The sequence below is a fragment of the Leptopilina heterotoma genome, unplaced genomic scaffold (genome assembly GCF_015476425.1).
Source record: "Leptopilina heterotoma isolate Lh14 unplaced genomic scaffold, ASM1547642v1 Lhet_58, whole genome shotgun sequence".
NCBI lineage: Eukaryota > Metazoa > Arthropoda > Insecta > Hymenoptera > Figitidae > Leptopilina > Leptopilina heterotoma.
The window spans coordinates 3,986,364-4,002,417 of NW_025111131.1; the positions used below are offsets into that span (position 1 = coordinate 3,986,364).

General features: G+C 25.1%; 1 protein-coding gene across 1 annotated transcript; it reads left to right on the forward strand.

The window, feature by feature from the left end:
- Positions 1–391: 391 nt before the first annotated feature.
- LOC122508837 (zinc finger protein 880-like) lies at positions 392–14,308 on the forward strand. Its single transcript, XM_043622411.1, has 3 exons — positions 392–675; positions 3,555–4,979; positions 12,937–14,308. Exons 1-3 carry the CDS (start codon positions 514–516, stop codon positions 13,774–13,776), a joined length of 2,427 nt encoding a protein of 808 aa, XP_043478346.1. The 5' UTR covers positions 392–513; the 3' UTR covers positions 13,777–14,308.
- The last annotated feature ends 1,746 nt before the right edge of the window (positions 14,309–16,054 follow it).

The following is a 16,054-nucleotide window of genomic DNA, read 5'->3' on the forward strand; positions in this document are numbered from 1 at the left end:
CCATTACAGCAGAATACGTCGACCGAAAACAGAAAATCATGAGTGCGAAAGAGATAGATAGATATTGTTGTTCTTTTTATTCTCATGATTTTCTGCTTTCGGTCGACGTATTCTGCATACATGGGAACGCACCCTAAGTGTGTTGGGGGGGGGGCGATCGCCCCTTTCGCCCCACCGTGGATCCGCGCCTGGCCTGACACCTTTATTCATAGTTTATTAAAATTTAAAATAATTAGTTTGTCAGTTTGGAGTTTATGTTCGAGTAAATTTACCTCGTGTCAAAAACGTCAAAAACTAGTCAAGAAATTTACTTTGTATTTTACCGTAAAAAACCACGTGTAATTTACCTGAGGTATTTTACGCGCCCAACCCTGGTTCGAACGCAAGCATTGTTTCCCAACTCTGAGAATATTAGAAAATGGCGCAGCAACAAAGGGGCCTTCCGAATGTAAAAAACGATCACGTTCAACAAAAGCATCAGTGACTTTCGTGAAAATTCGTATATTATTAAGAATGGAACAGCAGAATAAAAGTGAAATTACAAATTTAAGAAGTGAATTAGACAATTCGCATCAACAATGCAGAATTTGCTTAAAGTCACACTCTTCTACCTGGGATTTATTTCGCGATGGAAAAAATGTTATTCGCAAGTTGACCGCTTTCGCCAATGTACAGGTTAGTTAATAATTTTCTCATTATCCCAATTGCATTTCAATTATAATGATTAAGATATTTTGACAAAACATTTCATTTACTATTTTGTTAATAATAAATATAGGTAGAAAAATTTATATCTATTCAATCTTTTTAATTTTTTATTAATTAATGAACAAGTATCACATTTGTTTATATACATTCGATAGTCATACAAAATGTGAATTTTGATCTTGTTCGGGATTTTGGAATTTTTTTTTTAAAACACTGATTATTTTGTGTGAAAAAATAGAAATATTTATTTTAAGACTTATTAATTATATTTCATTAAAAAATATTGAATGATCTTCTATAAAATCGTTTTATTTTGTCGGGGAATTTGATCAAAAGTAGGTACTATAAAAATATTCAATTTCTAGAATTTATATAAGAAAATTATGAATTTTGTTGTTCACCGTAACAGACTTAAAAAAATATTAAATTTAATTTTAAATTCTTTCTATTTTTAATAATAATTAAACAAAATATAATTTAAATTAAATTCGTCGAAAAAATTTAAAAGAGAAAAAATTTCACATCCTATAAAATAGTGAAAAAAAAAATCAATTTAAAAAATTTTTTTTGCAATAATAATATTATAACAAAACCAATTTGAGATATTAAAAATTTGGACTAATTAGAACAAAATACCTACGAAATTTATTAAAATTAATTTTTAAATAATAAATAAAGTAAAAAAAAAGTAAATTCAATTATTTTTATAAGTAGTACAATTCTTTGCAGGAATTCAATTATTTTCAAAACATCTTTAATTAAATTTCTTGGCAGTATTCAAATATTTTCAAATATTTCTATAAAATTTAATTTCCTAAAATTTTAATAATTTCTTCGAAACAATTCAACTATTTTTATAAATACTAAATAAATTTTCAAAATTTACAATAAAAAAGAGTTTTAACAATTGAAATTTTGTAAAATTTAATTGAAAATAATTGATTTTTTTCAAAGTGTTTTATCAAAATTTTTTGAGAATCAACTTTTAAAGAGTTTTAATTGCAAATTTTGAAAATAATTGATTTCTCAAAGATTTTAATGAAAAATCTTCCAAGTGTAAATTTAAAAATGGTAATTAATGAAAATTAGCTTCTAAAAATTATATTAAAAAATATTTTTGAAAAAAATAATTCTTAGAATTTTTGCATTCTAATTTTTTTAAATTCAATTGTTTTCAATATTTTCAAATACAAATTTCTAAAAATTCAAGTAACATACAAAAAAAATAACATTAAAATTTTTTACAATTATTTTTAACATTTTAACAACATATAACAATCATGTTCAAAATTTTTAATCAAAATTCTTCAAAAAATTATTTTTTTTAAATTATATAAAAAAATTCTTTTAAGAAATTCAATTATTTTCAAAAAATTACATTACTATATTTAAAAAAAAACTTTTTCTTGTGACTTTTTTACCTTAATTTCATAAGATTTAATTAATTTCGAGCAAAGTAAATTAAAATTTTTTAAAATGTACTTTTTTAGATTTATTAAAATTTTAGAGAAATCACGTTTATATTAATAATTAAAATTCTTTAAAAATTCAATTATTTTTTTAATAGAATTTACCAAATTTCAATTGTTTGGAAATTTTTCAATTGTATATAATATTGAAAAACTATTATCTTTCATAAATTATTTTTAAAAATATTTTTGAAAAATTAATTTTAAGAATTTCTTTATTATAATTTTTTGAAAATAAATTATTAACTTAAAAAACATGGATAGTTACAATCATTTTAAAAACTGAATTTTTGTATTTAAATAATTGAATTCTCTAAGAAATTTCGGAATATTATTAAAAATAATTGATTTTGAGAAGAAGTTTGATTAAAAATTGTAGAAAATAATTGAATTTTAAGAGAATTACTGTTGTAATTTTTAGAAGTTATTAAATTTCAAAAGTAAGGTTTTAAATGGAAATTTTTAAAAATTTTATTCCCGTATAAAAACAAACAAGAAGTATTTAAATATTTATTTAACGAAATTATTCAAGTTTTGAATAATTAAATTTAGAAATTAGTGAAAGATCAGAAAAATACAAAATAAAATTCTTGTGACGACACTGTATTAAATAAACGACTTTTTCGACTTTTTTTCTATTTTAAATTGACTAAAGCGACTTTTTTTTGCACCTTAAAGTCGATCCCAAGGCCTGTCTAGATTGAATTTTAAAAAGTTTCAAATTGAAGTTTTAGAAAAGTTGATCTGTAAAAGATTTTAATTAAAAATTCTGAATAAGTTAGTTTTTTGAAACATTTTTATTCACATTTTTTTCAAATTAGTTATATTTTTAAATATACAATATTTAATTGAAAAACTTTCAAATTATTCAAAATTTCATGAAATTGTCTTGTAAACAAGTGAATTTTAGAAATATTTTAGTAAAAATTTCTAGAAAATAATAGAATTGAAATTTTGAAAATCATTTTTAATAAGTTATAGTAGTTAAAAATTATTCTATTTTAAAGGATTTGAAATTTGGATTTTTTTATTCCTATGGAAAAACAATGGATAATAATTAAATATTTATTTCAAAAAATCTATTTAAGTTCCAAATGATTTTGCAGTTAGAGATATTCAAAAAAATGTATTATAAACATATTTTGGAGTTTCAATTATTTTTACAGTAAACTAAAATATTTTTAGAGTTTGTGAAAAAGTCAAAGTTTTGTCTAAAAATCAGGGAATTCTTTCAATCTTTCATGGAATAATTTATTTTCAGAGTTATTATTTATGACCGTGAATTTTTTTTATGAAAAAAGTGTCTACCCTGAAGTTACATATGATCATATGTTGCGTAAATTAATAGTAAATAAAAATATAAATTTTTTGTCGTAGGTGGAAGAAGGTGACGGTTTACCTTCTGTCGTCTGTCCAGATTGTCGACAACTTGTCGATATTGCCTACGATTTTAAATGCCAAGTTGAAAATTCTGATATGAAATTACGAAACACCTTTTTAACAAAAGATTCATTGTCTTTAACACATTCAATTAACAAAGTAATATCAGATGCAATAGCAGATGAATTTTCACAAAAAGTTATTTCGTGCAACGTAGAAAATCGCAGTCTACCACTTAATGATATAAGTTCAAAAATTGAACATTTCTCAGTGCATTCTAATGAGCAACTAGTTTCATCGCCTTTAAATAATTCGACAAACATAATAGCATTTAATATCGCTGGAAATTGCGCAGAGAAACACGAACCTGTCGCTGAAATAATTGAAGAAAATTTCATTTATCAAGAAAGTGAAAAGTTAAATGTTTCCGAGACATTACAGGAAGAGAATTCATCGAGAGTTGATGGAAATATTCATCAGAACGCCGAAGGACATTTAGACATTGATTTCGAAGAAGAATATGTAAAAATAGAGGAAGCACAAAATCGACTGGAATTTACAAATGATAAAATCGAAAAAATTCCATCAACATTTGAAGCCGTTAATAATGTCACAGAAAATTGTAATGATATTAATGATTTTAATGATCATCATGATGATGATGATGATGATGATGACGATGATAATGAAGAAATTCCATTAATATGCCGAACACAAAAACTAAAATGTCCCAAATGTATAAAATTATTCTCCAGTCGTACTGCATTGGAGAAACATGTTATTGTTCACAAATCGAAAACAAAATTACGCTATGTTTGTTATTTGTGTGAAAAGCAATTTTCACACGTGGGGAAATTAAAAAGTCATTATCAAGACGTTCACGAGAAGAATAAAGACGATGAGAAAATAGAACAAAATGAAATTAACGAAACGGAAAATGTGAAAAGAATCGATAAAGAAGGACATTCATCAGAAAAGAAAGCCTTTAAATTTTCCTGCAAAGTTTGTTCAAAACAATTCACGTATCATAAATCATTTGTATCTCACGCTAAAATACATCCCGAATATAATACAGATGAATTAATTAATGAATCGTTACCAGCAAAAGATACGGAGGGCTCAACGAAATCTAAAGAGGTGGAATCAGATGACGAGGAAATGCTAACTGAAGGTTTACAGTGTACAAAATGTGGTAAACTATTTGCAACAAAGAGAAATCTCAAACGACATCTTCTGACTCATACTGGCTTGAAGTACAATTGTCCCATGTGTGGCAAGGAATTCTCCAGAGTCGATAAGCTGAAAGAACATGAACAATCGAAGCATAAGGATGAAATGTTTGGTGATCTGTCAGAAGATGGTTTCGATGATGGTACAGATAACGATAATAAATCATCAGATCTTCCAGAAAATAGAAAGAAGGTAACACTCTAATTTTTATGTACACTTTCTTCATCCCATTAATAATGGGATTGATAGAAAAAAAATTGTTTAAATTGGCAAATTTTTGAAAAACTTGACAAATGGTACAAAGTTGAATCCTAACCCATTCAACTTCGTACCATTTGTCTTTCCAAAAATTTGACAATTTAAACCATTTTTTTTCTATCAATCCCACTAAATGTCCATAATCAGGGTTGCCACGCAACCTGAAAACCTTGAAATGTCAAGGAATTTGATAAACCTTGAAAAAACCTAGAAAAGTCAGGAAATTTTGATCGGAACCCTGGAAAATTATTGTTTTCTAAAGTTATTGTGCTTATTCTTGAAATCTAATTTTTTCTTAAATATTTCAAAATTAATTCAATTTTAAAAGAGTTGCGTTTACAATTTACATAAATAGATAAACTTCAAATGGTTTTAATTTGAAATTTTGTAAAATAACAATTTTGAATGAATTAATTAAATAATAAAAATTTCACAGGAATTCTATTATTTACAGATTCTTTATAAATTTCTTCGCAATAATTCAATTATTTTCAAAAATAATCCAATTTTTTACAGAGATTCAATTAGTTTCATAAATAATGAAAAACTTTATTGGTTTTCAATTATATTCATAAATTTTAATGAAATTTCTCAAAAAATGTAATTGAGGCCTTGGATCCAATAACTCGCCCGACGCTCGAAGCCACGCGCTAATACCAGTCGGGTAGCAGTGAGTGGCCCAGAGGCGCTCACTGCTCACTGACTGGCAGTTGCGCGTTCCTCCGAGCGTCGGGCGAGTTATTGGATCCAAGGCCTCAATTATTCTGAAAAATTTTATTAAAATTCATCAAAGAAATTCAATTATTTTACAAAGCCTTCCTATAATTTATTTATTAGAATTTATTATTGTCAATACATTTTTAATTAAATTTCTCGAAAGAATTAAATTATTTTCAAAAATTTTAATGAAATTCTTTTTAACAATTCAATTTTTTTCAAAATAATTTTAATAAAATTCTACGTAGGAATTTAATTAATTTCAATAATTTATCGAAATCAATTTTCACAAAAGAATTCAATTAGGTACTTATTTAAAAAGAAATATTATTAAAAAATTCGTCTCAAGAATTCAATTATTTTCAAAATTAATAAAATTTTTCGCAGAAATTCAATTATGGTCAAAAGTTTAAAAAAAAAATTATCGCCAAATTTCAATTATCTTTATAAATAACAAAATTTTTCTCCAAAAAAATTTAATGAAATTCTTCGCAAAATTTCAATTATTATCAAAAACTTTTCTCAATTCAATCAAATTTTTGTTATAGAGATTCAATTATTTTTAATACAATTTTAATCTAATTTCTCGAAAAATGAAATTATTCTTAAAAATTTTATTGAAATTCGCTAAAGAATTTTAATTGCCTATTTAAAAATTTGTTGATAAAATTTTTTATGAGAGTTCAATTTTAAAAAATATTAATAACTAGCTGTCGTACCCGTCTTCGACGGGTTTTAGTTTCTACCAATACATTTAAGTTTCTACCAATCTGGAAAATCAGGAAATAGCTAGGGAATTTAATTTGACCGGAAAAAAATAATAATTAGTTACCATTATAGCTATTTTAGTAGGAAAATATTACTATTTGAATCAGTGATTGACTTTTTGTTATCAAATTAGTTATTTTAACCAATTCAAATGCAGAGAACAATATTTATCAATTTGTAGTACTTTAATTAATGTATTAAAAAAATTAAATTTTCCATACAGTTTTTGGAGTTATAGTAGAGTCTAATTGGAACTAATTGTATCGCAAGTAGACCCTACGTTACGACTGCTAAAACCTAACATAAGACCTAAATTTTAGGCTGAAAGTAGGGCTTAAATTTTGACTCGGGTCTGTTTTCATAAATATTATACATCAATAAAAATTGAAGTAAAAAGCAATTTTTTAAAAGCGAATTAATATAATGAAACTTTTTCTTAATTTGATAGGAAAATTCCCGGTTCGGCATATTCCCAGCTTTTTACAGTTTTTCCCGTTTGGTAGATACCCAGTTAAATGTATTAGTATAAACAGAAAACTGTACGACAGCAAGTAATACAATCTATATTTATATGAACTTAAGAAACAGTATTTTCATAAAATAAGTAAATTTTTATAGCCATTTGTAGATTTATTTATGGATAAAATCAAGTAAATTTAAATTTGACAAAAAAGAGATAAACCGTGAAAAGTTTGGACAAAGCAGGGAATTTTGTTAAACAAAAATAGACACCGTGTTAACTTTTGTCTTTACATTGCTCAAAACATCTCTTAAAGTTAAATCTAGAGTTAAAATGAAAAAAACGTTTTAACATGTAAGTTTTTGCCTAGTGGCATAATATGCTTGTATTGTATCACAGGTGACTTACAATTCTTGACATCCTGCGAAATCATTTTAATCATAAAAAATTTCCATTTTCAATATTTCTGAACTTCTTGAAAATATTAGATTGATTTGATAAATAATTTTGAATTGCACTATTTTGACATCAAAATATTAATCAGAGACTCCAAAAATACTACTGAATTATACTTCATATAGTAATTAGTATCGATTTTTTGATATATTGAAAATTTTTTTATATTTCTTGTAGGATAGTATTTTTCGCAAAATTATGATAAAATCTGACTAAATAACATATAATATTCATTTTTAGAAAGTTTAAAAGCTATCCATTAAAAATTGTGAAATTTGGAAATTTTCCATTTTTCAAGTTTTTGAAAATATTTTTATATTTACATCTTAGTTGTAGAATAGTATTTTTTGAAAAATTATGCTAAAATGTGACCAAATAACATGTAATACTCAAATATAGAAAGTTTAAAAGCAATCCATAAAAAAATGTAAAATTTTGAAATTTTCGATTTTTTGAAAACATTTTTATACTTACATATTAGTTATAGGACTTTATTTTTTGCAAAGTTATGCTATAATGTGACTAAATAACATATAATACTCAAGTATATAAACTTCAAAAGCAATCCATGAAAAATAAAAAATTTTGAAATTTTCGATTTTTTGAATTTTTTGAAAAAATTGAATATCTCCCGTTCTAATTAATATTTTTTAAATCTGTAAATTTATAAACCTTCCTTGGGTCAATACCTAATAACCTACCAAGTTGGACTTAAATCGATTCACATGTTTTTGTGTGATTGGGGTACAAAGTTTTTGTGACAGACAAACATACATACATACATACATACATACATACATACATACATTAAATTTTTTAAGAACATTTTTGGAATCTCTGATGTCCATAATAACTAATCATGTTAACATTTTGAAGTTTTAAGCAATGTACAGACAGACATCTGATTTTATTAATAAGGATTGAATATTAAACTCTCTAAATTTAAATTAGTAAAAATATTTTCTAATTTGACTTTTTGCTTTTGAATTAGTAAATTTTACTATTATATTAGTAGAAACGATTATTTATTGGAAAAATCTGCTTATTCAAAAGTAAAAAGCCAGTCAGTAATTGAAATTAGTAAACATTTTTACTAATTCAAATTTAGAGAGAAAGTATTATAGCATGAATTTTTAGAAATAATTGAATTTTGAAAAGGTTTCAAATTATAATCTTTGAATGTTTGAATTTTTCATACTTTTAACTGAAACTTGTGTAGATTTAATTTTTTTTAAAAAGTTGAATTGAATTTTTTTCAAGTTAAAGTTTTTTTTTTTAATATAAATATTTGATTGAAGAATTTCCGAATAATCTATGAAATTTCGTAAAATTCAATTGTAAATAAAAGGATTTGGAAATTTTCAAAAATTATTAAAAATAATTAATTTAAAGAAGAATTTTAGTTAAAAATTCTGGAAAACAATAATTGAATTAAAGTGATGAAAGTAATTTTGAATGAGTTACAGTAACAATATTCTTATAATATAAAATAAAGATTTTATCAGTCGGTCATTTTTAATTGTAGGTATTATAAAACATGAAGATACATGAAGTGGAAGACTCGGAGTAATCGATTTCTTCATTTTTTATAAGTTGTTTATTTTCAAGAAGGTTTGAATTTTAAAATTTTAATTCTTATGGAAAAATTATAATGACTAAATATTTATTTTAAAAAGGTTAATATAACAATGATTCTAATCAAAATTCCCTGACTTTTCCAGGTTTTTTCGAGGTTTATAAAATTCCCTGACATTTTCAGGTTTTCCAGGTTCCCAGGTTGTGTGGGAACCCTGATTATGGATATTTAATAGAATTGATAGAAAAAAAATTGTTTAAATTTTCAAATTTTTGAAAAATTTGACGAATGGTAGGAAGTTGAATGGGTTAGGATTCAACTTTGTATCATTTGCCAAGTTTTTCAAAAATTTGACAATTTAAACAATTTTTTTCTATCAATCCCAATATTAATGCCCATAACATATTAAACGGGAATGGAAACTAGAAAAGTTCAGTTTTATTTTTATATAATTTTTATAAAAATCGTCGGGGGGTGTTGTGAGATATCAAGAGTTTAACATTTACAAGAATTTCTCTACGAAATTGAGACAAATTTGAAAAATAAAAATAGCAATAGAAAGTTTATGAAATTCTCTTTTGAATCAGTGTATAATATATTATAAATAATTAAATTTTTATATAATAACATTTATTAGAAAATCACTCTTCTTGCGATTGTCTTTTTTGTCAGTGAAACGGTTTGAAATGGAATATTCCAAATGCAAATGTCAGAAAATTCTACGTTAAATGGTATGTACAGGTGATTCTCCACGAAGTGGTAAACATTTGATAGCGTAAATTTTACATTTTTGAAAATTTTCAAAAATCTTTTGGCACATTAATTACTCTTATTTCTGTGGAAGAAAGGCATAACAGCATAACTGACATTTTTATCAAATTTGAGATAACATCAGATTTGTATATATTTAATATTGCTCTTCAAAGTTCAATAGCTGAAAAATCATTAAAATGGTTACACGGAGAGAAATTTATAGTAGTGGGTAACATAATTGTGGTTAGGGTGACCATCTTTAATGCTACGTATACAGACAGCTATCTAGATAGTCACCGTTACCATCAATATCATCAGGAGTAACATCTTGGTAGTAAGGGGTAGCATAACTATATTTTTTTTAGCATCTGTGATGGTTGGCAGTAGCATAATGATAGTATCGTGTAACATCATCTTTTTAACATCAAAATCTGACTATCCATTTCTCTCAGTGTATTAATGTAGAAAATAATGGAAAACATAATCGCATAATTGCGTTTTTGACAAAAGGAGACCAGCATAATAACATAACTGCATTCAGCTTAAAAAACAATTGACATAATTAAAAATGAAAATAACCTTTATGAATAAAAACAATAAGAATTTTGCAATAAAATGTTTTTAGTAAAATACATTTTTCGTACTTTAGATTAAATATATTTATTTTAATAAGACTGGAACAAATTTTTTATAGCATAAATTGTGCATTTAATTATGTACTTATTTTTAAGGGTATTTCTATTCTAAAAAATTTTGGAAAGTATTTAAAAAAATAAATTGAAAAATTCTTTAAGTTGAACAGTAAAGTAAATTTTTTTCTCGTTTCAATAAATTAAAAACATTTTATAAAAAAATAAATTTTATAACTAAATAAACTCTTATAATTTTTTCTAACGAATTAATAGTTTAATTTGTCTTTGTATGAAAAATTTTTTTATTATGACAAATCAAACCAAAATAAATTGTGACATTAAAAGTGTCTGAAGTTGGACTCATATACAATCTGAACTTGCATAACCGCATAAGTGCAATAAAACTCATGATTCCGATGAAAAATTATCAAAATTTATATCAAATCGTGTGTTTTATTAAATGTTATAAAAGAATTTTGAAAATATATTAAATAATAATACTAAATGCAAAAGACCGAACAAATCTGTTGATTTTCTGAATTGACAGAAGTGAGAGAACATTAAAATTAATTTATCTCAAAATCATGACAAATGCAGTTATGCTGTTATGCCTTTCTTCCACAGATTTAGTATTATAATTTCGCCAAATGGCAAATTGATCCGAGACCCCTTGCAAATCGTAATATTTATGACAGAGTCTCACCCATACCCAAAAGTTTAACCCTCCCTTATTTTCAAAATATAAAAAATTTTTGAAAAATATTTTAGGCGGTAAAAGTATATTCATATATCTATCAAAAAACATATATGACTTTAAAATTGGAGACAACATTTTTTCAAGTGCCTGTTTTCACTTATTTTGACCCAGAAGCATTAAAGGAAAACGTGTTTCAAAAGTCCTGTTTCTGAAGAAGTTGAATTTAAGAAAAAATAACTTTCACTATTGTCATTCAACAGCAAAATAAAGAATAAGTGTTTTCTTTTTTTGTGTATAGAATTCGAAGAAAATTGTTACAAAAAAAAATATTTAATGAAAAATTCACCTGGAATGACCCATAGAATTATACTACATGAATAATTTAGGGTAAGGCTTTCTGAAGTGTACCAATAGTTTTCGAAGGGTATTTTAATTTTATTTAAACTCTTTATTTTAGTAGTAAATAATGATAAAAACAACACCTGCAAATAGTTTTAATTTAAAAATTGGTTTTTAAAAAGTTAATAACAATTTAATTTTTTAAAACCATTATCGAAAAAAATGAATTACTTGAAAACTAATCGACAGAATTCGATAAAAATTAGACCACTTATTTGAAAAGTCTTACTTTTTAAAATCCAATATTCTACTTTTAAATTGTCATGAAATTTGTTTAAATAATAAAAAATTGTTAGAAACAAATGAAAATTTAAGACATGGCGCGTGAAGTTTCGCGGGCGGTCGCATTGCCGCGTTAGATGCGTTGAATTGGTTTCAGCTTATTAGTTAGTAGTCATTTATAAAGCATATGATACTTAATTTCGAAAATTTTAATTAAAATTAAATTCTAAATGACGGATAATTTTTAAATTGATGAATTTCAACAAAAATTCATTTCTCGACGATTTTTGGGGTCGCTGATTAAGAATCTGATGTTAGATTTACAAAATTCAAAATGGCAGATCCAATATGGCGACCGAAATTTTTAAAAGTTGTCGGATTTGTAAAAAAATATTTACTTAGGAGTTTTTAAAGTTATGAAATTCGAATTTAACGGGAAATTGTAAAAGTTGTTTTTTCTATTTTTTCAATTACTGAACCGTACGCTAAACTTCTTATTAGTTATATATTTTACAAACCATTTTGCTTTTTTTAAGTCTCAACAGATTTTAATTCATTTTTTAAATTTTGATCATTATATTGACGACATCGATTTTTAATGTTTTAATTTTGACATCGAATTTGGATTTACAATCAATTCAACCCATCTAACGCGGCAGTGCGACCGTCCGCGAAACTGCACGCGCAGTATTTTTTAAATAAAATGCGGGCCCTAAATTTTTTTTTGGTAATACTTTCAAATTCTACGTAGAATAAAATGATATAATGGAAATTTAATTATATCATTAAGAACAGGCTTAAATTTTCATTTGTTTATAACAATTTTTTAATATTTAAACAAATTGCATGATAATTTAAAAGAAGAATTAGAATTTTTAAAAGTAAGATTTTTCAAATAAGTGGTCTAATTTTTATCGAATTCTGTCGATTAGTTTCCAAGTAATTCATTTTTTTCGAAAAAGGTGTTAAAAATTAAATTGTTAATAACTTTTTAAAAAACTATTTGCAGGTGTTATTTTTATCATTATTTACTTCTAAAATATAGCAGAGTTTAAATAAAATTAAAATACCCTTTGAAAACCATTGGTACACTTCAGAAAGCCTTACCCTTTAATAATTTAATAAAAATTTCCTTTTAGAAATAATTTTAGCAATGAAATATTTGATTGGTACAGTTTTATTTGTGTTTATTAAGTAATTTTTTCTTACAGGAAAAATACAACAGACCGCATCAATGTAATCTTTGTCCAAAAGCTTTTGCTCAGCCACAATCTTTGGCGAACCATATGGAGCGTCACAAGCGTGTTAAAGACACGCAAAAGCGATTTTTGTGCGAGGTGTGTAGCAAATGTTTTGCACAAAGTGGTTCACTGGTAGCTCACATGCGTACACATACAGGCGTTAAACCATACGTTTGCAATGTTTGTACGAAAGCGTTTACAAAAAGTACGTATTTACAGCTACACTTACGAACTCACAGTGGAGAAAAGCCCTACATTTGTCAGTATTGCAGTAGGGCATTTGCGCGCGCCAACACTTTAGCGAGACACATAACAATGCACACGGGCGAAGCTAAATATCATTGTCAAATTTGCATGAAATCCTTCAGACGATTGACTTCCCTTAATGAACATACTTACACGCACACTGGTCAAAGACCTTATGCATGTAAAATATGCGCTAAACGATATAATAACGCCGGCTCGTTGTATGCCCATACGAAAAAATGTAAATCACAACAACAATCTAACATTGTCCCGACCTATCCAGTCAGTACTGAGTCGACGGAAAATAATTTACAAAATAATCTTTCCTCCCCATCGAATCAATTAATTTCATCGTCACAAGTTTACTCTCAAAAGAAATTGATAGAAACCACAACGGTAACTCAACCTATTCCTGTACCTCAATTTATGATTGCTAATGTCCACAATCAAAAATCACTGACTAGCAATATCATTCAACCGTTTCCAGTCGAAGATCCGAATCTTTATGCCATGAGTACAAAACAGTTTAAAAATCCATACTATACCATTTATCCTAATATGTAAGAAACTCTTCTTAAACCCAAACAGCTCTTTGTTCGAACTTTGTTCCCTTAACTTTAAGTTTCAGGTAATCCTTTATTTTTAAAACTTTCATTTTCTCTAAATTATTATTGTTTATTTCAAACTGTTCAATTACTTGTTTAATGTTCCGTAAACAAAAATTCGTATTGCTTCGAAAATGTTTAATTCAACAATGTCAGGGTGGCCACTTTTTTCATAAAAAAAATTCACGGTCATTTCCCGGTCATGAATTATTTTTCCTGGACATAAAGAATAACTTTGAAAATAAATTATTCCATGACAGATTGAAAGAATTCCCTGATTTTTAGACAAACTTTGACTTTTTCCCAAGCTCTAAAAATTTTTTAGTTTACTCTAAAAATAATTGAAACTCCAAAATATGTTTATAATACATTTGTTTGAATATCTTTAACTGCAAAATCATTTGGAACTTAAATAGATTTTTTTTGAAATAAATATTTAATTATTATCCATTGTTTTTTCATAGGAATAAAAAAGATCCAAATTTCAAATCCTTTAAAATAGAATAATTTTTAAGAATTGCAACTGTAACTTATTAAAAATTATTTTCAAAATTTCAATTCAATTATTTTGTAGAAATTTTAACTAAAATATTTCTAAAATCCACTTGTTTACAAGACAATTTCATGAAATTTTGAATAATTTGAAAGTTTTTCAATTAAATATTGTATATTAAAAAATATAACTGATTTGAAAAAACATGTGAATAAAAATGTTTATAAAAACTAACTTATTCAGAATTTTTGATTAAAATCTTTTACAATTCAACTTTTTTAAAACTTTAATTTGAAACTTTTTAAAATTCAATCTATATCAATATTAAAAATTTATTAATTTAACATTCTAAAATATAGAAAAAGTTGCTTATGAATAATTGTAAAAGAAACGAATTGATATTAATGCAAAGTACGATTTTTTAAAAATTTATTTGCTAAGAAAAAAAATTTTATTTTTTTTATTTTTTATTTACTTTATTTATTAGATAGGTATTTAAAAATTAATTTTTATAAATTTCGTATTACTTTTGTTCTAATTAGTTCAATTTTTTACTAATTTAAATTTGTTTTGTCATAATATTACTGCAAACAAATTTTTTAAATTGATTTATTTTTCACTATTTTATAGAATGTGAAATTTTTTCTCTTTCAAATTTTTTTGACGAATTTAATTAAAATTATATTTTATTTAATTATTGTTAGAAATAGAAAGAATTTAAAATTAAATTTAATATTTTCTTTTTTTAAGTCTGTTACGTTGTACAACAAAATTCATAATTTTCTTATAAATTTTAGAAATTGAATATTTTTATAGTACTTTTGATAAAATTCCCTGACAAAATAAGACGATTTTATAGAAGTCTATCTTTTTTTAATGAAATATAATCAATAAGTCTTAGAATAAATATTTCTATTTTTTCTCACAAAATATAAAATAATGATTTTATCACTCTGTCATCTTAAATTTATTATAAAACATGAGGAAATTTCTTCATGCTTTATAATAATATTCTCATAAGTTATTGAATTTGAGAATCTTAATTCCTATATAAAAATTATAGTGATTAAATATTTGTGGACGTCCACATGAAAAGGGCCTATTTTGGCACTATTGGAGTTATCTATATGGGCGTATTCCTGGCAAAATTTGGAGAATTTTGAGTGGTCTTAGAACTTTTTTGGTTAAAAATTCGCTGAGTTACGGAATTTCAAAGTTTAGAACTCCAAAAACCTCAATTCGAGAAAAACGTAATTAAAGATTGCGATATCAACTAATTGTTGTATCTCTGGTTCTTCTTGGAAGTTATTCAGATAAGAATTGTTTCTAGTTCAGGGTACCTTGAAGATAAAAAACCAACAGGTTTAAAATTTTTAGAACCACCCCCTCCCCTTAATTTTAAAAATACGAAAAATCGACAATATGGGCCCTTTTCTAAAAAGGAAAGTTTTTCTATTAAAAAACCATTTTCTTACAAGATTAATGATTATAGGTACAATTTTATTGCGTCATTTGAAGAAAAAGAATAGATATTAAACTTATTAAAATTTTTTTGACAGCCTCTATTATAAAAAAATTGACGCAATATCCAAATTTTCATTTCGAAAATTACGAAAAAAAGACTAACATCAATATCTCTGGTTCTTCTGGGAAGTTATTCAGATGAGAATTGTTTACAGTCTAGAACACCCTAAATATGAAAAATCAAGAGGTTTTAAATTTTTCCACACCACCATTTTTAAAA